General features: G+C 41.0%; 2 protein-coding genes across 2 annotated transcripts; both read right to left on the bottom strand.

Annotated features, from left to right (window-relative positions):
* Positions 1-213: 213 nt before the first annotated feature.
* trappc10 (trafficking protein particle complex subunit 10) lies at positions 214-19,788 on the bottom strand. The gene is made up of 23 exons (XM_028591321.1): positions 19,608-19,788; positions 16,295-16,376; positions 15,010-15,145; positions 12,915-13,114; positions 12,518-12,713; positions 11,853-11,964; positions 11,471-11,718; positions 11,061-11,207; positions 10,687-10,801; positions 10,085-10,161; positions 9,780-9,871; positions 8,924-9,064; positions 8,437-8,546; positions 7,750-8,282; positions 7,504-7,645; positions 6,796-6,954; positions 5,504-5,733; positions 4,864-4,964; positions 4,522-4,645; positions 3,164-3,328; positions 2,148-2,328; positions 1,165-1,359; positions 214-705 (listed from the first exon to the last, which is right to left on the bottom strand). The coding sequence occupies exons 1-23, from the start codon at positions 19,666-19,668 to the stop codon at positions 458-460; spliced, it is 3,795 nt and encodes a 1,264-aa protein (XP_028447122.1). The 5' UTR covers positions 19,669-19,788; the 3' UTR covers positions 214-457.
* A 375-nt stretch (positions 19,789-20,163) lies between these two features.
* cnga4 (cyclic nucleotide gated channel subunit alpha 4) lies at positions 20,164-24,415 on the bottom strand. The gene is made up of 7 exons (XM_028590421.1): positions 24,357-24,415; positions 24,156-24,262; positions 22,878-23,461; positions 22,519-22,764; positions 22,186-22,351; positions 20,608-21,141; positions 20,164-20,168 (listed from the first exon to the last, which is right to left on the bottom strand). The coding sequence occupies exons 1-7, from the start codon at positions 24,398-24,400 to the stop codon at positions 20,164-20,166; spliced, it is 1,686 nt and encodes a 561-aa protein (XP_028446222.1). The 5' UTR covers positions 24,401-24,415.
* Between the last annotated feature and the right edge of the window lie 2,752 nt (positions 24,416-27,167).

Here is a 27,167-nt window from a genome sequence, read left to right as displayed (position 1 = left end):
TACTTAAGTACTGGAACTTTGACTGAGGCGTACACACATCTAGGGCTTTGGTGCATCATGGGACAATCAGGACTGTTTTCTTCAGTTCGAAAGGAGCAGGACAGGCGCCAATCTGATTGATCAGTCCATATATATATATATATATATATATATATATATATATATATATATATATATATAACTATAAATCCATCCAATGAGCTATGTACAAAGTATGGCAAAGAAACATCTTTATTTAAATTTTATCAGCAGATGTCATTGGCTCTTCACTGCGTCTAGTCCGTAATGTCTCCAGTGATGTGAAAGTTTCATGCTTAGGGGTGAGTCCATGCCGGCAACTTGCAGCGGTCTTTGACAAGGACTCATGGACCCGATCTGCCCCAGAGCAAAAGCTCAGCAGAGTCCACCCAGGGCCTGGGTTCAGTTCTATAAGAAGCGGGCGGTCTTGCCACCAGGGTCATGTAGCGTTGACCTCCAGGATGTGGTCGTCGGTGGCGGGCAGCACCAGGACCTGCTGTGCGTGGCTGTGGTTGAACACCTGTCCGGGGCTGAAGGGCTCCAGACGCGGCATGGCCACACCCTTCTGCTGCTGGTCACCGCTGCCCACAGAGTGCACGCTGCCCCGGCTGCGGATGCTCGCCGTGTCCCCCTGGTCGTCCAGCGCCTTGTCCAGCAGGGACAGACTGTCGTTCTCCACGCAGCTGTCTGAGGACGGGAAGAGACAAACTAATTACTGAGCGTCCACAGGATGAGAGAGAAGATCAACAAGTCAGCAGAAGTCCATTTGCTATAATGTTGTTTTCACATCCCACAGGTCCATTAGGTTTTGACGGACCAGTGTGATTTCCACTCCATTTTCAGCTATTTAATGTATTCTGTTTGTTTACAAGTTGTCCAAAGCTAAAATTAAAGTTTGTCCTGAATGATGACTACATCTTTTCTAACAGACAGTGGTTTGGAGGTTAATATATTGTTTACCTGACATTTAGCTGCCTCTTACTCTTTGAAGACATCATGGAAGAACTTTCCTCTAAATAAGCAGCGTTCTCTCTTACCCTAACCCACTAGTTGCTGCTTGAATGACATTTAAGTGCTTTTTCCTGCTACATAACATGGGACGAACATCTACTAAGATGTGTGGTTTTGTGTTGGGGGAGGTCTTACCAGGGTCTGGTTGAATGGCCACTGCTGCAGTGTGAGGCAGGTACTTCAGCACTTTGATCTTGGGGAAGGGCAGGTGTCCTGCAAACAGAGGCATCACCTCGATCTGCACCTTGTGAGTGGCGTCGGCCACCATCGGCATCAACACCATCCCCGAACTCTTCCCGCACACCGCCCAGTTACTGCTGCCGTCAGCCACTGTGGAGACACGCACACACACGTCACTGATGTATTGTCTGTTCTACAGTTGGTGACTCTACAGGGACTCTAAATATCAACATATTTGTATTCATATGCATGCTTATATGATCTACAAAGTGATCAATCTACTTCTAGAAATATTTGCAAAAATTGCTAAACTCGCATCGATGAGCCTTCGCTGTGCTTACGGCAAACAGCTGACTTTTTTTTTTTACTTTTTAGATTTTTTACTTTCAATATTGTCGGCAACTAATGAATATCTTCTTTAATGGTTAGCCTATCAAATATTTCTTTCATCTAACTGATTAATTATTTAGTTTATCAGATGTCCGATATGATGAACGAATGAGAACAAAGGCGGGAAAATCAAAAAATAAACACATGGCATTTTTATTTAAAAATTTGTTTAAACAGGTAATCAATTATTAAAATAGTTGCTAATTAAAGTTTGATTGACTAATCAAGCTTAAGCAAAAAACATTTCAGCACTCATTTGGTTTTCTTTTTGACTCTTTTTGGAATCGTTATTTGAATATTTTTACTATAATCTTAGCTGGAAATAATGATTATCTTCATTACATTTTTATTTCATCATATAATCATTTGTCACACATTACCAGAGCTTGAAGAAAGCTTAAATTTGATCTTTTTAGTCACATTTGAAGCACCGATGATATACATCTTATTGAATAAAAGAAGAATTTTTCAGTGCTAGTATAATCCCCATTCCCCCTGCTTGTGTTTTTCCATCAGTTTAGAAAACCCGGATGATAAACCCGACATACCTTCATACATGAGTTTGGTGGTTTTGAGGCCATCGGTGTCAGTCTTGCTGTCCTCCGCCATCTCTCCCTCCGCAGGCTCAGTCAGTCGGGTTATACACACCTCCAGGCCACAGAGGTAACCGGAGCGACAGTGCTGCTCACCAGCAGGAGGAAAGATCTCAGCTCTCACACTGTACAACGTCTGACCAAAACAAACAGAGGTTATTTATGGTGGAAAGAAGTCTCTTAATGTGGTAGGAGTGTTTAGATAACCAAAACTCACAAAATAGTATATGCATGTCTTTATACTACATGAGTAACATTATCACTTATTCAAACCAGGAACATAATTGCCTGTCCAGATGTTTTAAAAACATCTAGATATTTAATTGCCACATGCACATTTAAAGAGGTTACTTCCCCAACAAAAAGACGCAAAAGAGGAGCGAGGAGTAAATTATGCCTGTCTCAGTCAGCAGAGATAATGAGAAAAGTTGATCTACAGGAGAATACGTGAACACAATACAGAATGCCTAAGAGCCTTACTGCATTATTTACAATTATAGTTTTACATTTAGAATTGTCATCTAGGTTTCCCTTTACATAAATAATGATATTTCCAGCAGAAAACGGTGGAAATAGGTGCATCTAATTCACCAGAATGCAGGAAATTAAATGTTTAACGCTCAAAATTGGACACATTTGATGTGTCCACCGAAATGGAAACAAAACCTTTGCCTTGGTACCTGGCCAGCTGTGATTAAGCCAAATGTTTGTGCCATCTAACTAACATCTACAAACTGGGCAGCTGAAATGAACAGAACACGGCAAACTTGGAAAGCCAATCACCGCTTTTGTGATCTGCGTACATTGCCTTCAGTTTATTTGAATGGGTCTGGGCTAAGCCCCGCGCCTCATCAAGTCCTAGAAACGCCCCTGACTCGCAGATTTGTCTGGCTTTCAGGCGACACAATTACAGCTTCACTTATCAAACTCTCAGGACAAAGGGGACACAATAAATGTTTAAGTGGACTTACAGTGACTCTCTCCAACTGGAACTGGTAGTGGAAGGGTTTGAAAGCAGAGACGTCTTGCTTGAGTGGAGAGAAGTTGGCAGAGAATACACACTGTAGACAGGAGGGCAGGTCATCCTTCCACCTCACCTCCCACAAGCAGAACACACTGTGCTTACTGCACAAAAGCTAAGAAAAAAAAAAAGCATATGAATTAGTGATTGATGTAGTTTTGATGTTCTTTAACATCAGACAACACTAATGTGAACATATTTGCAAATGTTGTTTATTTGAGAAATAAGGACTAAACGGGGCCAAAAACAAAAACCTTAGGATCCAAACTTAAACCAAAGCAATAAAGCAACTGGAAAAGTGTAAAATCTTTTCCTCCTGTTTCGGTCAGTGAACAACAACATTCTGTATAACTGCCATCATGGTAAAGACTAAAGAGTATGGCTGAGTGGGTAGATCTTTTTGACAGACATGTCCAGATACTCTGCTTGGTATTTGTCAATTCTGATTTTCTTTGTGAAGACCTCCACAGAGAGGCATCCAGGAGGACCCTGATCCGATGCCTGAACCATCTCAGTTGGCCACTTTAAATCCCTCTGGATATCTGAGCTCCTCGCCTTATCCCTACATCTCAGCCCTGCTAAAGAAACTCATTTTGGCTGCTTGTGAACACAATCATTATTTCTGTCACTAGCCAGAGTTCATGACCATGAATGCAGCTTGCAACACAGATCAACTGGTTAATCAAGAGCTGCATCCTCAGGCTGCTCCCTGTAGATGGAAGGCTGAAACTAAGGGGAAAAATAAGTATTTTCATATGTATCCTCGTTATTGTGAACATAGTCTATATCAATGACGTTCCACTTCCGGGATTGTTCAGGTGCCACTGGAAACTCCGCCGGATGTCCGTCATATTTCGGCCAGATGTCCCACACCTTCCGTTTTCCCGGTCAATTTATGAAGACTATGGTTAACTGCTCCTCAGATCTCTGCAGGGTAAATCCAGACAGCTAGCTAGAACGTACACATGTTCCACCAAAACAAGTTACTTCCCGAGGCTATTTTGCAGCGGCACAGTCATTGAGTCCAAAGCTTAGCGCCACCCAAGACGATTGTGATTGGTTTAAAGAAATGCCAATAAACCAGAGAACATTTCTCTCCCATCCCAGAGTGCTGTGTGTAGCCAGACCCTCCTCCGCAGCGCTGTGAAGGAAGGTTTGGCAATGCAAGACTAGTGTAAACATGGCCGTAGAACCCATCTTACTCATTTCGAATATTTTCCCATAAATATAATGAAATGTATACTGGAAGCCATCTATGGATCCATCCTGTAGTCAATGACATTGGTTTGATTTTTTATTTCTGCTCACCTGTTGAGTTTTAGTGTTGAGAGACTGCAGCTCCAGTGACGCATGCTGCTTCTCGGCCAGCTTTACTTCTGCCAGCGTGAAGTTCACATCTGACATGTTCTGCACACACACCTGGATGTACTTCCTGTGGGGTCAGGTCAAAGGTCACAGGTCAGGCATGTGTATGAGCAAGTTGGGGAATGTAAATGGTAAAGCATGCTGTTAATTAAATTAGTAAAAGGAGGTTTTTTACGATTTTATGTGAAAGTGAAAATATTTCCCAAGGATTCCCATGGATAAACGTTGTTGGTTTACAATTAAAAATGGCATATACAGGTTATTTCTACGAGAATGGAGGCTCACCTGTTACCAGCAGAAAGCAGAGAGTGTTTGGTCTTGAAAGGGATGTAGAAGGTGAGGGCAAGCAGCGTGGAGTAGATGGACCACGGACAGTCGATGGACATCTGGGGACAGACACCAGCGGGACTTTACTATCAAATCTCTTGAAGTAGCTTATTTCAAACAGCTCTAACTGGCCTAATTACAAAGAGCAACTAAGGTTATTTTTTATTACAGATTAATTTGCACCGTTTTTGTTTTTTTCAATTAAAATCATTGGTCTATAAAACATTAGAAAACAGTGAAAAATGCCTGTTACAGTATCCTTGAGCCCAAAGTGACTTCATTAAATGTCTTGTTTTGTCGGACCAAAAACTCCCTAGCCCAAAATTATTCAATTTACTATAATGTAAGCCAAAGAAAAGCAGCGATTACCGACATCTGAGAATCTGGAAATATCAATTATTTAGCCATTTTTGTTTGAAAAATGACTAAACAATTAATCAATTATCAAAATAGTTGCCGATACACTTTATGTCAAGCAACTAATCTATGAATCCATAATCATTACAGCTCTAGATTACCGTATAGATACCGCCTAAGTCTTCCATCGCTATTTCCCCGTCTCACACTTTGAAAATGTGTAATTGTTTGAGAGGCTCACCCTCTGGTCGATGGCGGTCATGGGCGTGTCAGGGTGACTGTAGCTGCGTGGTCGATGGCGGACCTCGCCGTTGGTCAGCCTCTCATTGGCTGGCCGGTCGGACCCGGACGGGATGATGCACAGAACCTCCAGGAGGAACTCCACAGTGTGGTAAGGAGGGGTGGCGGGCAGGCTGATGCTGGTCACCTTCTCAGACGACTGGATGAACAGGGCGCTTTCACCCACCAACTCTGAACACAGGAAGCGGAATAGATAGCAATGAGAAAAGCTGTAAATGGGTTCGTCAGTGTGTTTATAGGCACACAGCTTTCTGCAGGAACCGGATTTTTATGAGTTGAACATTACGTACCCAAGAAGCATAGTCTGACAAAAACAAAGAGTGGTTATTTATGGTTGGAGTGTCTCTTAATGTGGTAGGAGTGTGTTGCGGCTGTAAGCAGTCCTACAAAGTGCGGCCGCGAGGGACTAAACACTGAGAGACGCATAAACACACTGTGACGCGCTCAAGATTGTATTGCAATGATTTATTCCTCCACACGTAAAATACAACTAGTACTGCAGTTACCAAGTAAAGTTACTTTTTGAGTCGATAAAAAGTTAGTGTTGCGGGTCAACAGAAAGTGTTCACTCCCAGGATCACCCCCTCTTTGTCAAAGCCCAAAATTAACCAGGTGAACCAAACAAATATAATGTTATCACTTCTGCTCAAGCCGCGATGAACACGCCCACCACCTACAACATAAGTGCACAATAGGCCTGCACGATAAATCGTTACAAAATTGCCATCTCAATTCACCCGTTCGCGATTTTTTTTCGTCCTTCAATTAATTTAATGAAAGCATTTGACATTGACATGTTTTAATTATGTAAAGACATGTTCAAGGAGTTCAGATAGGGCCTGTATTAGGGCCATATTTAGTTCAATGTGTTATGTCACTATTTTTGGTAGCCTATTGTAAAGGGCCAGTATGTACTTCATTTTCTTTATTCATTGAAGCCTCTATGTTTACAGGCTTGTGGTGATGCGCAATGTGCTATAGGTGCCAAAAAAAAAAAAAAATCAATGTTTGGTACTGACAATTTGTTTTTGTTTTGTCATGGTTCATGTGTGCAATAAACATTACACTTTGTGAGAAACAAATCGTGGCAGAGAATCATGATATCAATTCTAAGCTAAAAAAAATCGTGATTCATATTTTTCATGTGGCCTTGTGCACAGAAAAGATTTCAGACGGGGTAAGAATGACAGCAGAGTGGCGGATTCAAATAAAGCTTTTCTAATGTGTACTGACCAGCTGTTGGGTTGCTGATGCGGGCGGTGCAGCTGGTAGAGGGCAGGATGGGCATGGTGTCTGTGTTGCTGAGCTGCAGAGCGTCTCCCTTCTTCACTGCGTAGTGACCCGTCAACAGAGTGAACTTCACCATCTGAGGCAGACCGGCCAACAGTGGCTCTGAAGAACACACAACCACAGTGAACAAAAACGCCACACACATGCTGCACTGTGGTTTATATACAATCATAAACGTGATATGGTGGTAATCAGAGCGGCAGAAACCCATGTGATGCAAGCTCAGGTGATGATCATACAAATATTTGCATGACAGCAAATGGAGATTCAGCCCTGCATAATTATGTAAATACAGAAGGCTTGTACAGAAACAGTTAAATAATATGATACACGTTGCTGTCAAGACTCTAGACTTGCTATATGAGCATACCCAACTTATTCTAGACAATCACATAAACACTCATAACATGGTAAGCTGAAGAAGACTGGGGGATAGTGTGATACGTTTTGGTTTGCCAGCTGCATGTTTGGTTTGTTCAATAAGAGAAATATGTGAAAAGCTGAGCAGCTCCTAAGGTAAGCAAGTGATATAAAATTGAGAAATCAATGTTGCGCAGTTTTAGTGTTTCATGGAATTAAGTTCATGTAGTACACAGCAAACACACTTGAAAATTGAAACCAATACCACAACTTCAACTTCAACATTCAGACCTGAGAGAGGCTCCACGGTGAGTTGAGGCTCCTGAGAATAGACTTCATACTGGACCGATGGGTAGATATGAGGCAGTACAAACTGCACTTGACCCACCGTGGCATACAGCTGACGCAATGTGTAAGTACCTGGTTGTCCACTCTACACACAAAAGATAATAGTGACAGAGCAAAAGTTATTTTTAAAAAAGGGTCACATTTTAGTTTAGTTTTTTTCATTTAAGGTGGCAGCAAAGTTTCTCTTACTGGTGCTGTGAATATGATGCTGTTATTCCCGGGCTCTAACGTTACATCCTGCACTTTCAGCATCTGTGCTCCTTCCTGGATGGTAACAGCAGGAGGGCTGACACAGTTGGGCGTGTCGGGCAGCGAGATGTTTTCATGAAGACGCATTACCAGATGAGTGTTTTTACACACCACTCCTGTAGAGTTGAGCGAATTGTCCGAAGGACTCCTGTCTTGAATCTCATCTAGCTCTAAAGGGGGACCAGCAGCTGAGGAGGAGGGCGGACCCGCTGACGAGTTACCTTGGTGAAACTCTATTGTCCCTGGGTTTGTTTGTCTCTGATTTCCCTTAGACCTTCCATTAGTCCCTCCACGCTCCAGGTCAAAGTGAATGTTAGCAGCTATTTGCTGTATGTGCACTGCCACGGGCATCAAACATCGCAGAGTGAGCTCCACCTGCAGGACGGCTCCAGAGTGCACAGAGGCTGTGGCTGGACGGAACTGTAGCCGTGTGAGTTGAGAAAAAACACCCATGCTGAGAGTCACTTTGTGAGCTGTGGGGGAAGAAAATTAAATATGGTGTTAAAGACCCCCAGAAAGCAGTGAACATCACAGACTGATGATATACAACAGAGTTTATGAGGTGGTTTTGCCCCTTTAAGCTTTGTGTTGTGAAGGTAAACTTGTAATGATGGCATGATCACTTACACTGATCTTCAGCCTTGTCCGCAAAGGTCAGAATTTCTTGACAAAAGTGCTTCCTCTCCTCTGTGGTCAGATTCACATCACCTGCCAACAAGGCACTGGTTTGCAAGTAGCTGCAGTGGGCTGTAAAGGAAACCAGACACTGCAGTGCATTGGTACAAGAACACCACCTCTATCAGGTCAACACAGGAACCCCTTTGTTAACTTGCCAATGCCCGAGCATGTTGGATGAGATTTTGGATCACCAATGGGCCAGCCTACTTTAACCCTGACTGAAAAGATGGCACAATACGACCAACTCAAAGCTGATTAATGTATTTCTCTAGTGTACAGCACTATAAGGCTTTGACTATTTGAACAACTGCATATGCCACAGAACACTGAAGGTTATTTCCTTTTACAATTTAATCTTTGTACTACTGTAAAGTTGACATATTTGGCCCTTAATTGGTCTTCTGGCTATACTTGGTGTTGGTGTTATGAAGGATACTCTTCAGTTCTGCCCAGCAGCTTCTGACACTCCGCAATCTGTTTCCTGGTGTGAGTGACGGGGAGGCTCCATCCCTCTGATACATACGACTTCAAAGCTTCCTGTAAGAAGGTTTCTGCCCGCTCAGGGTCCCCCTTCTTCCTAATAAACGCAAAAACAGACAGAAATACATCACCTTGTTTTTCATACAGTATCTATAGAAAAACACATAGATAACTGACAGAATGTTAGCTTTTCCACATCCTTTTCTACAATGCTACTTAGAAGTGAAATCAACTCTAATTTAAAGACCAAAGTAAAGGCAGACAACAGATAGAGTATCTATACCATTCATGTACTAAGCATAAACAAATTAAGCTTTATTCTTTTTTTAAATATTTGCAAAAGGTATTATTTTGCCAATTAAATAGTTTTTAAAGGCTGACATCTACTGTGAATGCAGAATGATGAACTATCCATCTGCTTTTGGCTGGCGTTGGGCATTGGGTGATGATAGTTATCTAAAAAGTGATGTCAAAAATCTGCCTCTTAAAAGCCACTTCAAAACCCAGCTAAAAGAAACCTGTCACTGCATGATATACTATAATAAATGTGTTTAAAATGTTACTTTCAAATGCACATTTATGGCTTCACATTTAGTTTAAAACCCCATTTACACCCATCGTACCACATTAGTGTTTTCATTTATTCTGCCTAATTAGACCTCTCCACAGGAGTGTGTGGGTGTTTACAAGCAGTAACTGATTGACAGTTCTGGAGAAGAGGCCTAATTAGCAAAAAGACCTGAAAATACCAGCGTGGAAGCATAGCTGCTTTAACCCTTGTGTACCCCAAGCGAAGTAGAAGGATTACTTACATGTAGAACTCAGCCAGGCTTTTTCCCACCAGTCTGGCAGACCTCAGCCGGCCGATGGCCCTATACATCTCCATAGCAGCATGAGAGAGTTCCTGATGCAAGAAGTGGCCAACAAGGTGGTGGAGGAGGGAGAGGGTGAGAAGGGAAAAGGGAGGAGAAGGATCATTTCCACTGTTGTTTCCAGGAGATTACATCAGAAAATAATGATTTAAGTTTTGGGACAGACATTCAGAAAATGTGTGTTAACTTCCTGCTTTGCCAACTACAGAAATACAACACCAAGCTGTGGCAAGATATTGACTTACAAGATAGTGCCTTTCAAAAGCTTCCACAGACGACAAGGCTTCTTTCAGCTTTTTGTAAGGGCTCTGCAAACTGTTGACTGTGGAGGATAACAAAAGGAAAATGAAAACAAGGCACAGGTCTTTCAAATATGAGTTTTCATTCGGTAAATAGTATTTGGAAGTGGAGTACAAGTAATAAATGTCTGATAAAGTGAATAAAAAAATGTTTGATAAAAAGTTGCAATTAGTGCTGTAAAGTTTTGCTTTGCTGGCGTTTTCAGCCCATGGCCGTCTGCTTGTAGAAGAAAAAAGAAAAGGCAGGGGCAAAAGATAAGGAGAAACTGCACTAAATGGGTGAAATCCCAGATCAATCTGTCAGACACCCAGTCAGTCCTGAGTCAGCTGACCCGCTGATGATGAGGGCCGATCACACCGCAAAAGCTACATGCAACAGACAACCACACTCGGCACAAAGATGCCCGACTGTTGGTGTGTCAGGGCCCTAGATCACAATTTATGTGTTGATGTCATCAATGGGAGGGGCTGGTACGCCTGTAAACATTACCACTCAGCAGGACTTGAAAATGAAGCTAGTTTTATTTAACAGCAATCTGAAAACTCACCAGTCTCGGGCCTCTCATCCCCCAGTCCGGCCAGCAGATCCACAGTCCTGTTCAGGTCCTCTGATGTGGGTCCCTTCTCTGACACCAGGCCACAGAGTTCCCCCAGGGACTTCAGCTGGAGAAGACAGACAGGAAAAAGAAAAAAAGAATTTCATTTGAAAACGCTTTTATTAGTTGGAGAAAAACATTTTTACCAGCTATTAAGTGCTCACTATTTAAATGAATAAGTAAAAGAATGAGCAAATAAATTCCTCCTCTTAAGTCAGAAATGTACTACTGCAATATAAAGAACGGGACCCTTGCCCTCTAAAGGTATCATAACACATCTTGGTCAATCAAAGTCAAAGCTACATGATTCAGTAATTTTTTGTTACCTTGTCAGTGGCGTAGGCCCACAGCCCCACGGTATGGGAGCAGTTTGCAGCTAACTGGGCCTGATCACAGCAGCCCTCGATCCTGTGCAGAACCTCCAAGCAGCTGAGAAACACCCAGCAGTCTAGCGCCCCCTCCAGCACTGACACCTTAACAACAAGAGCAACAACACACAGCATTAGGATGAGTGACACATTTAGTTCAGTCCGTTTAGGCTTTTTATGTAGGTTTGTTCAGGATTTAGGATGTAGAGCAACTCATATGTCAAACAGAGAATTATCCATTTTTATTTTGCGTTTTCTATAGATGGCTACAGGTTTTGAATACATTTTGAGATTCAGCCTGTATAAAGTGCATGAAGTTGATTAAAGTGTAATATACATGACAGAAATATCCCTTTAGGAGTCTGCACCTCCAGCAGACGGAGCTCCTGGACACAGTTGTGCAGCAGCTCCAGGGCTCTCTGTGTGACCTCCCAGGGCCTCAGGAGGAAGATGAGTAAGGTGCACTGGCGGGAGAACAGGTAGCTCCTCAAATCTAACAGGCTGGCCTCTCCGCGCTGGATCCCATCCCTCTTCTCCATGTCGATGGGCCGCCGAAGAAGCAAGCCGTTCCAGCTGCGCACTGGGGCGCAGAACGATCCGAGCCAGTTAGCTGTATCTGTGGATAGAAATAGACTGGTCAGACCAAAACCAAAACTAGAATGGACCTTTGATCTTGAAAACAAAAAAATGCATGTTATTTTACTTGAGAAGACTCATATTGAAGCCAACCATTAAGTGGTGGTAACTTACCTCCAGCTCCAAAGTTAAGGACATATTGGGTAAAAAGAGCATCCAGTTCATCATACTGGACCAAGGCATCTTCAAACTGTTGTAGCATCTCAAAAACAAAGGCCAGCTCTTCCTACACGCGCGCACACACACACACACACACACACACACACACACACACACACACACACACACACACACACACACAGGTGAGTAACAACTGAACTGGGACACTTTAGCACCATAATCCACAACACAAGGCAGAGTTAGGAAAGCATCAACATAGAATCCCTCTACATCACACTGATGAATAGGTTCTTCATTTCAGCTTTTTTATATATATATATATATATATATATATATATATATATATATATATATATATATATATATATATATATATATATATATATATATATATATATATATAAACATATCGTATCGTAGAGGAGAGCGGCTTCACGCACGCTTCTGGGCTGCGCCACGGCCCAGCCGGTGGAATATCAAGCATCGACAAGAATCAAATCGAGTCGCGGTGCCTCCGGACCGCGGCGCAGACGAGCCCGGTGCAAAATAGGGGTGAGGCTGATTTGATGAGACTGGACTTGACTCCGTTTCAGTCATTACACAACCTCTACTTTTCTTTCTGTGCAGACGCACGCCTGCTGTTTTCCTACAGTATGTACCTGGACCATGAAGTATTCACAGAAGCTCCAGCCAGGCTGGGTGCGTTTCTCTCGGAGCGTACGCATGTCGTCTTCAAAGCGCCCCAGGTTCTTGGTGAAGGACATGAGGAGAAGAGTTCGCAGCTTGAGCAGCAGGGAATTCCAGGATTCCTGAGACCGAGATGAGTCCTTCAGAGGATCGGACAGCACCACACACCTGCGTCAAAGGGGAAATAACCTTCATATACTCAGGGAAGGCTGAATCAACATGGTTTCTTATATTCAGCAGGTATCGATTATGTTGCCTGCTGTGAGAACATATAAAAACGGCAGCAATAAGTCAGTCTGTTACCAATTCTCATGGTCCGCTCCAAAATTCACCAAAATCAACTAGTTTATAGGGGAGGAGTGTTCTCACCTGTCGTTCTGCTTGTTGCAAAAATCGCTGCGGATCTTGTCCACGATGGATGACCGAGGCAGGATGTTGGTCTTGTTCTTCTTCTTAGTGTCGTTGGTCTCCACGACGATGATGACCCAGTCTGCTGAGCCATGAGCTCGCAAGCTGTTCTGCCAGCGTATCATGTCCTCCTTCACCGTGCCCTTATACACCTCTGTGTCCTACAATGACGTTACAAAATAATAGGTAAAATAACAGTATCCTCTCACTCTTGATTGACTCATGTGAACCCCCAAAAATGACGTTAAAACAAAACAATTATACATGTGAAGGAATACAACAACTCTTGTTGATACTGAATTTGGGGGAAATCAAGTCTTGTAGAAATTAATGACTGAATGATGAAAGAAAGGGAAAGGGTACTTCTCCTTTAAGTGACCTGTATGTTGTACACAATGAGGAGGATGTTTCCACATCAGAAGATACCAGAGGACAGAAACTACAAAAAGAATGCTGGCCAGCAAGTTTACATTTTATAATAACTTACTGAATGCTGTGACTCAGTGGTTTGTATTAAGACAAGTCTGTTATTACGTAACAGTGTCCAGTGGCAGGGAGAGGAACTGAAGCCCTGGTGTTTCACAATGTTTTGGAAGTGAACTTCTAGTTACATTTGGCAGGATAATTTTTTGGGTTGTGAATCTTGGTGATCAGCCGATTGACACTGCACATGCAATCACGTGTTGATAGAAATTAGAGTCACAGTTTCAGTCACTAGACAGCATCTAAGGCACAATTATTGCATGTGACAGTTAACCGTAAAGGAAATGTTCCTTTTAGATAGTTGTTTATCAGGGAAGTGGTGATTCCTTAATCTAATATGGTCTAATATGTAGTGAATTTGTAATACTGTACAGGTGATAATGTTGCTGTGCCCATCTGCGTACACATACGATACGCAGGCTCACTACTTCCACACTGGAGGCATAGTTCTTAAGAAAAGTCATGAGTCACACGCTGATGACAGCACTTCCTTAAACTAACCTGCTGCTCAGCAGGTTCCTGTGTCCCCATTTCTTTTTTCCTATCTGTTTTCCCTAAGCAGCGGCCCTGCACAGTCGATGTCCAGTTCAGTTTATGTTGGTGGTTGCAGGCTCCTAAAAATCCGTCAAGTGTGCACAAACGTGCTATTTTCTCCTTCCATTAGAAAATGCTCTACAACTAAATACATTTGAAAATGCTATTTTCTGGGTGTTGTATGGACAAGGAAAATAAGGCTTTGTGGGTGCCTGTTAACCTTACGAGTCATGGGAGTTATGCCAAAATACTCTTAACTTATCTTATAGCTCTTACACTATGAGTTTGCATATCTTGCTTACAGAGCTGTGTGACCTATTTTTCCCAGATAAGATGCCCATAAGTACTCATCTATTCTTAGGAGGGTAGACAAGCAGACATTGCCTATACTCCATAACAGATGAAATAAACAAACTTTATGAAGAATCTGTGTGTTTTCTTGGGAAAAGGTCAGGTAGCAGCAACCTTAAAAGGCAGACTTTGTGTTCCCGCCACCGCCTCTCTAGGATTAATCAGGTTGTACGTTAACGTAACTGATCGCAGAATAAAAGTGTTCTTATTGATGTGTCTTTATATTTATAGTGTCGGACAACTCAATTGTAATGGTCATAATACAGTCAACATTTAATCCAATCTCTAACAGCAGCAGCATATCTTTCATTAGTCTTAGTTGACAGGAAGCTTTTATGGCTACAAATCAAGTCATTATGCGTGCAACTGTCTGACAGCAAACACAGAAAGCTATCACAACAACCAAATCATCTGCACCGAGTGTTCGACTACTGAAACACAAAAGTGCTCACAGAGAGTTATAGCATTAAAAGCACTGGAGTCTTTGAACCAGATCTGCCAGCAGGATAGAGAACGGAATAGAATTTAATAGAACAGTGCTTTATTGTCCCACTGGAACAGGAAGACAAACCTCCCTTGTATCTTAACACACTTTGTTCTCAGTATTGTTAATGAAATTACAATTGAGTGACTGAATGATGGAGGTTGTTGTGCATGCGTGTGCGTGTGTGTGTGTGTAACTACTCACACAGCAGTCGGTCCAATAGATGTGGAGAAAAGGGAAGGTGAGGAGAGCCTTGTTGCCCTCCTTGGGGAGCAGCTCCTCTTTAAACTGGACAAAATTAGCTTCAAGGTGGATCATTTTTGGTGCACGGCCATAAGTCCTGTACGGAAAAGAAAGCAGGTTTTATAGGATCAATTACATGCCGTTTACGATGAATATTATGGTTATTGGTCCATGAAAAACTGTGGCCATATCTATGGAAAATCCATGCCAGATTATTATTTTTTTCCCTCCATACATTAGCTCCACAGAGGGAGAGAGAGAGAGAGAGAGAGAGAGAGAGAGATCATGAACACTGGACCCCTGAATCTGTCACTGGATTAGCAGCTTTCGCAGAAGCTTAGTTTAAAAGTGTTTGAAGGACAATTCAGTTTCTCATACTATTGTTGTGACTAAATACTGTCCTTTATCAAATCCCTCACCTGAAGAGAGAACAACAAGGCCTTGATAAAAGTATGTCATTTGTCAAAACTATGATACTCATCTCTGATATCCTTCATTGGCTCATTCAAATGTATTCCTAATAAGTAATAACCTTAAAAAGGAATATAAATGCAGACATCACAATAAAAAGCCCAACAAACTCTCAACTCTCATTTCAGCTCATAAAAAAGTCAATGTGAGACAATTTCTCCTGCTCCATCTCAGACATCACAGAAAGCATTCTTACATCATACGCAGCTATTATTGTGGCTATACAGGGCCACTGAAGATATATTAAAGTTCATTTTACTTGAGAACCCAATAAGGAGGCAGTCTCCGCACTACAGAATAGTACAGACAACAACCTAAAGAAAAGCTCTCTACAGCTGCTTTTTATAATATTAAGTGAAAATGTGATAAATCATGGTACAGAGTAGATGTCGTCAATTGTTGTCTCCCCTGTCTGGTCTGGTCTGGTCAGGCATGCATGCCCTCAGGAACACACCGTGCTCAGACAAGGACACGCAATGGCTCCATGTTATCTTGTTTAGAGTATTCAGTATAATATTATTCTATGCAAACAGTTTAATAATAACAAGAGAGAAAGTATGTAAATCAAAATTGCTCTAATACTATGTAAGAAAATAAAAATGCATGGTGTAATGATGTTAACCACCTGTACCAAAAACATACCCACTCACATCAATGAGAGTGGACAAAAATTCAAGAGCAGCCCATCAACTCAATCCTCTCTGACACAGTGGCAACGAAAAGTAAAAGCTATTACAATGTTTTTCCATTATACATTCACCAGAGCAGTACTCACCTCCTCCACTCCATTGGCTCCCTGGGAAGTTGTTGGGCCAATGAGGTATAGAGAGACGTAAACAAGCCCTGGTCTCCAGCACCTGTGATGAAAAGGGCAGAACAAAAGGGCAATTAAAAATAAGTCAAAAATTAAGAATTCAAATAGGGACACAGAAACTTTTTTGGGCAAAATTAAGTTTGCACATAACTGGAAAACTCATTTGCAATCATACTAATGTAAATACAAAGAATAGCAGGGGTATAATGTGAAAAGGGTACAAATGCTACGAAGAATACTTAACTGACTAAAAAAATTGAACATTAAAGAACAAAATCCAGAGCAGAAGTCAGAAGTTGTTTTTGCTCTCCTCACAACCATTGTACTGATGTTTTTACACTCATCACAGTTAACCATTTCCAATATACACTTTTTTATATATTGTTTGAAATGGTCTTTCCACCCCGAATAACTTAATTAAATTCATTATTAATAAAATAATGAATAACTTATTGGGCTCTGAGCTCAATGTGCGCAGTCACCACCGGAGTTACTGCAAGTCTACTGGAGAGTGGAGGAGAAAAATCAGCAAAAGTTGCCATGGTTGCCGTCTTTCTGGGAATCACCGAGCAACACAAAAATTATATTTTTCATTTTAACTGTAACTGATTATTTACTCACTTCTAAAACTGTAATTTCGGTCTTTTTTGTTGAGCGACTGATAAATGCCTGCTTCCAAAAAGCTTTGGAAAATTGTCCTGTATCGCACTGGATTCATATGTCCGTGCACATTTCATGCTTTCTACTGCAATTGTGCTTTAGGGAGCCTAATGTTGAAAATGTGTGGCTGAACTGACAAACAGTTTTCTGCAGAGCGGTTTCAAATCACTGAGTTTGTCATCGTTTGTCCCAGAGAGTTTTACGATCTGCACAGCGAGAAACACCCTCTATCCTTAGACCCAGTTTCATCACCATGTCATATTAGTGCACAGTCTGAGTCTACATAGAAGCCTTCTAACAACACTACTGTATGAGCCATTCCTATTAACAGTTGGTCTTGTTCACTTAACTAGCTCCTCACATCTCACCAGTGCTTTAAAGTAAAAATCCGCCCCTTAGATCATCATATACTTGTCAATATGGAGAGCAGTCCTTAAGTACTGCAATATATTTGTTGTGGCACTGCACTGAAGCACACTGCATTTAAAATGAAAATAGGACTATGAGAGTAAGGTGCTGATGCTCAGTTTTAAATTGCATTTGAATTTTTTTAATATTTGGCTCCTAAGCTGTGCAGATCCACGTTTGAGGTTGGTCCATCCTCCAATTCCCCACCAGTGCTGTGTACCAGGCCCTGCTCCCCATCGGTAGAATACCCAGTCCAGCTCAACAATAAAGTTACTTCAATGTCGCCACCAGTTCCCCATTTCAGCAAAGCTCAATCTGTCATTCATGAAAGCTGTGTGCTTTTTGATAAAGAGTGACTTATAGGACTGAAGTAATTGTTCAAGGCAAGGCAAGGCAGCTTTATTTATATAGCACATTTCAGCAACAGGGCAATTCAAAGTGCTTTACATAAAACATTAAAGAGCAGTTAGAAAACAATTAAAAAACAATAATAAACAAATTAAAAACATTAAAAGACAAGAATAAAATTGATAGTGCAGTATAAGAATAAAAGTTACAGTGCAGTATAAGAAATTAAAGTTAATAAAATAGATTATTTAAAGAAAAGCAACATCAAAAAGATAGGTCTTTAGCTTAGATTTCAAGCTGCACTGAAACTGGGCTACATCCAATGAACCACATAATAAGCCCTTTTTTTATAAATACCCCCCAAGGGGAAACAGGATAACTAGTCCTCACTGTTAATGTAAACACCTTCAAACATCCTGCAGGACAATCGTCAGCCCTAGTGAGTTCCATTTACATTAGTAACTGGTAGCTGATTTAGAATGGGTCTTTGGGTGGGGGGAGGGGGGGATAACTACGCACAACAGTAAGCATGACCGTTCTGCGTGTAACCAAAAATTCTTCTAGCAGGAAAAACCCTGGTCACTCTTAAAGTTCATGACTGCCAGCAAACACTATTTGTATTTGGTGTTTTTTCTCAATGTCAATTCAGCATGGACCAGTGTGAGTCTGCCCTGATCTGAAACCTTGTTAAAATGCAACAGTTTACACATTTAGTTAATGCGTTAATGTGTGCGTTAATTGCTGACATTAATCTTTTTGGGGTATTAAAGCTCCAGTAAAGTCTGAACAAAACTGAACTTTGAATGTTCTACAAAGGCTATAAACACCTGTTATCAAATACAACCCGGCAAAGCAAACACCAGTATAATCCCTGTGCCTGTGTAAATCAACACAGCGTCAAATAACAGCTAAAGTACAACGCTGCTCATCTTGCTGGGGACAACACTAAAAGCAGAAGGAACATTGAGTTGTACTTTTGCAGGGTTTACTTGTGATTTTTGTTGTTGTGTGTGTGTGTGTGTGTGTGTGTGTGTGTGTGTGTGTGTGTGTGTGTGTGTGTGTGTGTGTGTGTGTGTGTTACGTTGCTTATTTCTTAATCCATTCACCAATGCAAAAGTCCCAATGTAACAAAGATGATAACCTGAGTTAGGACACCGGATAGCCCCTCAAGAAACACAGGCTGTTCCCTGGATCCCACTTGGGGAAACCTGTGACTTAGATTTTGAACACATCAACAAATCCCATTAGTCAACGTTCACACCTATGCTTTATATCCATATTCCGACCTCTCTGTGACATATGTGCACTATGTCCTAAAAATGGAGCAGCCTGCGGTGTGAGAGGAAGCTGGCACCAAATACCAGACTCGGCTCCTAAAATAACCTCTCCAAGAAGCTTCCATAAGATTCCAAGGGATTTATGAATGGCAAACTGACCCCACCGCCCAAACATCATGTGGTAGCTAGCTAACTAGCTACAGTCTGAGCTGTTAACGGAGAAAACTGTGGCTGTCTATCAGGGAACAAGGTGATATCCTTCTCAAAACTGCAGCAACTAGCCGTGACGTTGTATCGTTAGCTAGGCCTGTTAATCGATGTAGCTACAAACTAGCTGAGAGAAATGCCGCTACACATGTTAACATTTATCACAGACAGTGTTGCAGTGTATAAGTATGAACCTATAGCCTTGACGAGTAAAAAATTAAGCCACACATCACCACACGCACCGTCTCCAAGCTGGTTAATATGAGGGTACCTGCTAGCTTAGCTAAAACGAGCTACTGAATGTAGCTAGTTGGCTGGCTTACTGTCAAGACCAGAAAAATAAGACTGAACGTCTCCTTTTACTAAACACTCACATGTCACAATCGGCTTGTTTTCCATAGTATAGATGATCGGCTTTTCCTCTTGACACTCCATATGTGTTAGCGGTAGTACTCCATGAAAATTATATACAAACCGAGCTTTATTATTAGTAAATGCTTATGTATGCAGTTGTGTTGAATCGATGGGGCCTGTGTCCCCACTGCACTTCCGGGAACTGCGTAAACCGTGCGTCATTAAAGGGCCGACCTGTGCTTTTATGACACCTCATGTTTACTGTCGATGCACCATACATCCATGCTATGCACCCATTACAGGTGTTTTATTCAAGTAGCCTATCTGACTCGGAGGTGAAAAATAAAATAAATTCTTCAAGCCCCAAAGAGACAAATCAAAATAAATATAGGCCACAAATAACAAAACCCCATGTAACATTTTTTTCATTAAATTAATTCAAAAAAGAAAAAAACAATTCATCACCATGGAACCTACAAAATGTTTATAAAGTATTTTATTAAATTAAAAAGAAAAAGATAAATTAAAAGTTAATCTGTCATGTAGGTCTCGTTTCAACACCTGTTTTGGATGTATCTACACTGCATGGGGAATACAATGCTGTCACCTTGGGGTACAAAGTTGTATTGCAGAAAGTGTATCAATGAGATGTTAAGGTTTTCAATATTTTTATTAATATCAAACCGATAAATGCCTACAAATGAAAATACACAATTACATATTTTTAATCATTCTCCTTTTCAGTTATTTAGCTTTTTCATTGTTATTTTTTCTGCCCTTCACCTTTCTCCCCCGTCTTTTCTTCAGCCCCTTCTCTCCCCTCTTCAGATTCTCTCTCTCCACTTTTCTCTTCTTTCTCATCTTCAGGTTCAATTTCCGCTCCATCTCCTTTCCCAGGTCTGTCATCTCCTTTCTCTCTCTTTTTCCCTTCATTGTCTTCTTTTTTATTTTCCTGATTATCCGGGTCTTTCAGCACAGATTTATCTCCCTCCACCATCCCTTCTACATCTTCCTTTGTACTTTTAGTGCTCTCCCCATCTCCCTCTTTGGTCACATCATTACCATCTTCTCCCTGTCCTTGTTTTTTTATCTTTGCATCTGAACCCTCTTCTTCCTCCCCCTCTGCCTCTTCTCGCTCCCATCCAACCTCCCCGCCCACCCCTTCACCTCTTCCCTGTTCTCCTTCCATCTCGTCTTCTGGCAGCTGAGTCTCCAGTGCTGCCACCTCCCACTCCAGCTGCTCCATCCTGGCCTGCGCCTTGTGATTAGACGACTCTAATTCCAGCATAAGGCGAGCTAGTTTTGTTTGCAGGATTTCCAAGTTGCTCTCCAGCCTGTTTATCTTGGTTTCGACTTTCTCTGCCTCCTCTTGCTCCCCGGTCTCCTCCAACATGCCCATCTTGGTGAGGATCTGTCTGCCTTTCTCCTCCAGGTGACGTTTGGCTGCAGGGAACTCGGATAGCACGTCTGTCAGGTCTTCTTTGGACAAGCTGAACAGGTCAGAGTAGCCAATGCTTCGGATGTTGGCAGTGCGACGATTGCCTGACTTGTTACCTAAAAGGTAACATGTTGTAATTTCTTGAAAATTTCAGTGAGATTTAAAAAAATAAAAATATATCATGATGTTTCCAACTCATGTTCTATTATCCAAAGCGAGGCCATTTCAAAGATTAAAAGGACATTAGGGAAACATTCTTGTTGCTGCCTTAAATGAGAAAGTCAATAGTATTAACATTTAAAGGTGCCCTGCCACACATATTTTATTACTTTGTGGTAATGCCTGAAGTTCTACCATGGACTCTGTAACATTTTTTGTTTCAAGCCATTCTAGCGTGGTATAGAAAGCCTACAGGAAGACTCAGCTCGATTTGTGTCAGTTCTCATTCAAATTCAACGAGCTAAGCTGCTTGACTCTGATTGGCTAACAGCTAGCCAATGAGAGCCTTGCTATCAGCATCCTTTACCCAGCACAACTGGGCGAGCTCATGAATAGTAATGAGCTCAGGCAACACCACGTCAGACTGACCAGCTTTTGTAATTGGCCTGATTTCTCCGCTTATTTCTTTTCAGTAGCTAAAGCTGACAGAGGAGGTAACAGTTCATTTTCACATTCACGATATAACACAAACACATATGGACCTAACATATTTCAAAAAATACAAGTAAAAACGGTTTTGTGTGGCAGGGTACCTTTAAGTATTAATATTTTACAGTTATGTCTCTCAGCTCTGTGCTTTACACCCTCACTGCAATTTCCTTTCATTATGTTCATCTACATTTTGTTTTTCTACAGGGTCTTCCAATGCACATTCTCCGTGACTCAAGTCACTCAAGTCACTCAAGTTATACGACTGACCTTTAATTTGAACACAACTACAACCTTAAAGCACCAATATGTCTCTTCTCTTGGTACCAACTCATGCTTGTCTTCTTGAAGCATCTATAGTCTAGTATTCTACCTTTTTGCACTGTTGACCCAACCAAACTCTCTATTCCGACTGTATTTTTCTTTAGTACAATAAAAAAATGCTTGGTATTTCCCCCCACATACATGCATTAATAAATGCAGTATGACCAAGTACTTGACACTTGACCTACCTTTGATATTGAGGATACTAATTTCCCCAAAGAAATTTGATTCACTCAGCACAGCATATTCTGTGACACCGTCATCTGCTACAACTGCAAGTTTGCCGTCTGTGATGATGTACATTTCGTGGCCCACATCTCCTTTCCTGCAGACATACTCTCCTGGACTGAACACCTGCAAGACAAATGGCATGAGAAACCTCCTCATCCTTAAACAATTCTTTTAGATAAGAAACTAGGCAAAGAAATAGGGTTGAATTCAAATCTATATGACACATATATGCCACTGAGCCATTGAGTATTGAACCTGAGGGTAGCAGGTTCACCTGTATCCCCCCTGACCTGAGGTGTTAGTTTGAGCACCAGCTCCTCCAGCAGACTTTTCTCACAGCTCTGGAAGATGGTGACTTTGGAGAGTGTGGGAAGGTGAACACTGACAGCGATCTCTGTCCTCAGGTGTATGGGCAGCTGTTGCAGGATTTCATTCTCTCGGATGATCTTCTTGTTGATGTAAAGATGCTGGTACCAGTTGTTGATACGCTGATGAAGCTCCCTGCTAATGAGATGGCTACGCAGGTAAGCCTTCACCTGAAAGAGGATACGATTAACCTTATTTTCTATAAAATAATGAAATTACAACATATAGCTATCTGCCCTATATATATTACAGATACCGACAGGAAGAAGACTCAAAAACGTACCAGCTCATGGTTAGGGAAGAAGACATTATCACGGTCCCTTAGGCTTACGATGACATCGCCAACATTGCCAACAACCGTTGCAAACACCAGTACAGCAATGAGCAGGTCTGCAGTCATGAACAGGTACTCTTCTTCCCTTTGTGGCTGGGGGACGTCTCCCACTGTGGTTAAAATCAGGGTAGAGAACCAGAAGCAATAAAAGTACTGACGACGCATGGAGGCAAACTCTGGTTCAGAGACATTGGGGTAAACCCAAACATCACTTCCACAGCCCACGTAGCTCGACAGTGCAAAGTAAAAACAGGCATTCCAGTGGATCAACACAAAGATGTAGATCATGAGCTTGGAGATGCGGAAGGTGTTGGGGTAGGAGGTTCTCGTCTCTATGCGATCCAGGGCCTCGTCAAGTCGTGGCATGCGCAGAAGGCGGTTGATCCTCACTAGCGGAGTTTGGATGCCAAAGACAAAGTAGAGGACGTCGGTGGGCAGCAAGGAAACCAGATCCAATATGAAATGTTTCGAGTGCAGGTAGCGCTTCTTCAGGTGAGTTAGGTCTTTGATTAGGATGCCCTGATCCAAGTAACCTGGAGAGAGAAGAACACAGTTGAACAAAGCTCAGAGTACACTTCAAACACTGGCAGAATGATCAAGTCAAAGCGTAATTTGTCACTAACTATTCAGGAATATCAAATCCATCTGACTTGCAAGAGTTAGTCCTGCTTTCACATCATAAATGGAAGATGGGAAAGAGTTCCATGTTTATGACTTTTCAAGCTTTCACATCATCTGACATCTCAAGATGATTTTTTGGTTGCAGAGTTGCTCACGTGGGGGTTCAAATACTGTGCATCGTCAAAATGGCAATATATCCATTGACTGTTATTAAATTACACTGAACAAACGACTATGGCTGATGTGAGGCAGCCATGCCTCTTTGCTTTTTCAGGTACTTATTTATTATTGAGCACCAAATCAGATACATGGGAGGATCTAGACAAATCTGAGTTTCCTAGTCTTAATTACAACTTGGAAGTTGACATAAATGGTATTTACCAGTTTTAACTCCAATGTGACACGAATGCGACAGTAACCCATAATGCTATGATAACGACTGATAAATTAAAATGCCATCTCAGTTCATTAAAACTAATCTGATGTTGTTCCTTTTATATTTCCCATTTCATATGACTACATATCTGACAAATACAAGTTCATTTTTAAGAGTTATATTCTTTTTCAAAGTCTCAATAAAAAGCAAATAAATTAAAAAAGATTTACCTGTGTGAACAGTGATGATCATGTCAAGCATATACATGAGGTCTGACAGATAGTCCAGTGTAAGCCACACAGGCAGGTAGCTCAGTCCAATTGTAGTGAAGCATGTCCTGAGAAAACATTTCCAATAAGAACAGGGATGTCAAATGATTACACGTTAAATGCTTACTACTTGATATTCTATATAATCGTATTCTGTTGTACCTCAAAATGATGATCACCCAGTTGTAGACGATGGGGAAGATCATGACCTGTAGCCAGACATAATAAAACTGTTCTGCCGGATCAACCACCCACTCTTTCCGGCTGAGAGGGAAATGATGATGAAGAGTAGAGAGAGGGAAATGAGGATGATCAGTCATTATGATGTTAGTGTGACATGAAGGGAACTGTCACATACAGACTGAGGTTTATGGTTCTCATATCTACATGAATAATAAGCCAACATTTGTCACGGTATGTCTTTAATACATACTCTAAAACATAAATTTAAATTACAGTGTTGATCTGTTGATCTGTCTAATGGGATGAACATGATTTTAACTTTTTTTCATCATATACAGTCTATGGCAGGGATCTTCAATGTTTTTTAAGCCAAGGACCCCTTAACTGAAAGAGAGATGGAGCAGAGAAGTTGCATATTAAACTGGGCCTACAATAACATGTAGGGCAGTCTAAGGCCTTTATATATACCTTTTTTGTGCATAGAATACTAAGCTTTTTAAAATAAATGTTGGCACAATTTTACAAATCATGTTTTAATGTTAAAAATACATGTGGAGCAGTGAATCCTTACCTGGATCTGGGGATAGCTATCTTAGTGACTACCTTACCTACAGTTAGCATATCATCAGTGGGGTTTTTTATTTCACAAATAGGCTGACTTATATTTGCTAATAATATGTTGGATTAAAAAAATTAAAAGAATTATCAATTTGGAGGCCCCCCTGCAGTAACTCTGAGGACCCCCTAAGGGTCCCGGACCCCCTGTTGAAGATCTCTGGTCTATGGCTTTCATGTACATACAGTATCGTACATCATTAAGATTCTGTGGTAATTATTAGAATATTTAATGTTGTTCATATTGCCTACTTCTGCTTGTTTATAAGATCTTAAACATATGTCTATAACTTTAAAATGCAATTTGGTAGATGCTTCTTTTAAATGTAAAACAAATTAAGATACAAAAATAAGAATATACAATGGTAAAAAAAAGCTCTCATTGTGGATACAAATGCTCCCTATACATTAGCTGGACATGTATTCTCTCATCCAAGAAGCTTGCTGTAGTTCTTCACCAATTCAGAAGTGATTAAGTCTGAATAAATTAATAAATGTCTTCACGCTAATTCAAAAATACCTTAAAACCAGATATCCGATTATGATCCATTACTTACTTAACGTTCAACTTCAGACCTAGATTGGTGTTATGTTTCCCTTTATCCTTGACTCCATCTTCTCCTTCCTCTGTCACTTTCTCCCTCCGATGCCACTGCAGCAGTCTCTGCCATTGGTTACCTCTAATACTAACATCGCCTGTTTTATCCATTCTCCAAAGTGAAGCCTTTTAAACTAACACATTTTTCTAAGAGAGCATGTTGTTTGATCTTGTTCCCTGCATGACCGTTGCACTTTCTTGGACAATAGTTCAAACAACCTTGTTGACATGCATCAGGAAGTAGGCTACGTGGTTCACCTATATAACAACAAACCAGGTGTACCTGAACACTGCCTGGTGATGCAGGTCTCCATGGAAGAAAACCACAACAGATGTCACTCGTCCTCAGGGAATTCATCCTTTGCCTAGAAAACCAGAGAGGTCTTCCTTTGCACATCCCAGTGGCTGTTAGAGCCAACAAACAATAAATGTGTGTGTAGAGCCCAAACTATAGCGCATGTATCACTGTCAATAAACATACAGAGTGCAGTGTAGGCTATATGTAGATAGGCTACTATAAATACACCACATTAGAAGAGAAAATTGAAAATTATAAGAGACAGTGGTGTTTTCATGGATTGATTCTATTTATTCGTATTAGTTTATAATTAGGGATAATCTGGCCAAAATGAAATGTTTATTAAAAAAAATATATTATTAAATGAAATACATATAAAAAACATATATGCAAATGAAAATCCCTTTTTCTTTAAATGACAAATTTGAAAGCGAAATTGTGAAAGTGAAATTTACAAACTTGAAATGAGAACATTGGAAAAACTCAAATGTATAGCTTACATGTGAGCCTGGAAATGTGGAACTTCAGTTTAAATGAAAAGCTTCAGTATTGCATCTTTTATTCCCATTTTCTGCCCTCCATTTTGCACATTATTCATTTGAGTTGATGTTTCATCATTATGAATTGACTAATTTCAATCACATTTAAACTTTTCTGTTTTGCTGATAATACTTCTGTACTTTGTAATTTTGAATCCAGAGCTACTTGAAATGATTTTTTTATTTCAATCGGTCTGACTGCCCATTATTAACCTTGACCAGAAAAATATTGAAGTTTCAAAGACTGACATAGAGCATCAAGAAACCATCAGCATCAACATTTCGATAAAACAATCCCATCTCAAAGTTCACTTGCTAGCTCCCCCCTCCAGAGCTTTCAAGCATATACCCACTGATATAAAACTGTTTTATATGTATGCATACACCACTGCCCTTTATCAGAGACAGAATGTGTTAAAGTATTATTTCCAAGGTCAAGAATGAGCTTAGATGTTAAATTTTTCTAGGGGCACACTACACATTTTACACATTAAGTTCAATGTAGGCTACTTGTCACAAGGAGTATTCCTCCTGTATGATGTCTTCTGTGGCTCTAGAGTGAGCTTTTTCTAAGGTTTGAAACAATAACCAATATGTCATGTGTCATCAGGGTTATCGCACTGTGGGTTTAAGACTTGAGACATTCTCTTGTGTTTTAGCCCTGTTTTGGTCTAAAGCTGTTTAGCCGTAGCTTTGTCCCCATTCATTGGTGTTTTAGCTGTTAAGAGTTAGTAAAACGT

The sequence above is a fragment of the Perca flavescens genome, chromosome 11 (genome assembly GCF_004354835.1).
Source record: "Perca flavescens isolate YP-PL-M2 chromosome 11, PFLA_1.0, whole genome shotgun sequence".
NCBI lineage: Eukaryota > Metazoa > Chordata > Actinopteri > Perciformes > Percidae > Perca > Perca flavescens.
Note: the sequence above shows the minus strand (reverse complement) of the source record. Positions and strands in the feature narration are given on the sequence as shown.

Coding starts and splice junctions, on each gene's coding strand:
- trappc10 (XM_028591321.1), bottom strand. CDS start 19,668: ATGGAGTGTCAAGAGGAAAAGCCGATCATCTATACTATGGAAAACAAG. Junction 10,162..10,686: donor GGATGAGAGGCCCGAGACTG/GTGAGTTTTCAG, acceptor TATCCTCCACAG/TCAACAGTTTGCAGAGCCCT. Junction 6,955..7,503: donor CACCGTGGAGCCTCTCTCAG/GTCTGAATGTTG, acceptor TGTGTTCTTCAG/AGCCACTGTTGGCCGGTCTG.
- cnga4 (XM_028590421.1), bottom strand. CDS start 24,400: ATGATCTTCCCCATCGTCTACAACTGGGTGATCATCATTTTGAG. Junction 22,765..22,877: donor TCTTCCCTAACCATGAGCTG/GTACGTTTTTGA, acceptor ATCCTCTTTCAG/GTGAAGGCTTACCTGCGTAG. Junction 22,352..22,518: donor TGCTCAAACTAACACCTCAG/GTCAGGGGGGAT, acceptor TTTGTCTTGCAG/GTGTTCAGTCCAGGAGAGTA.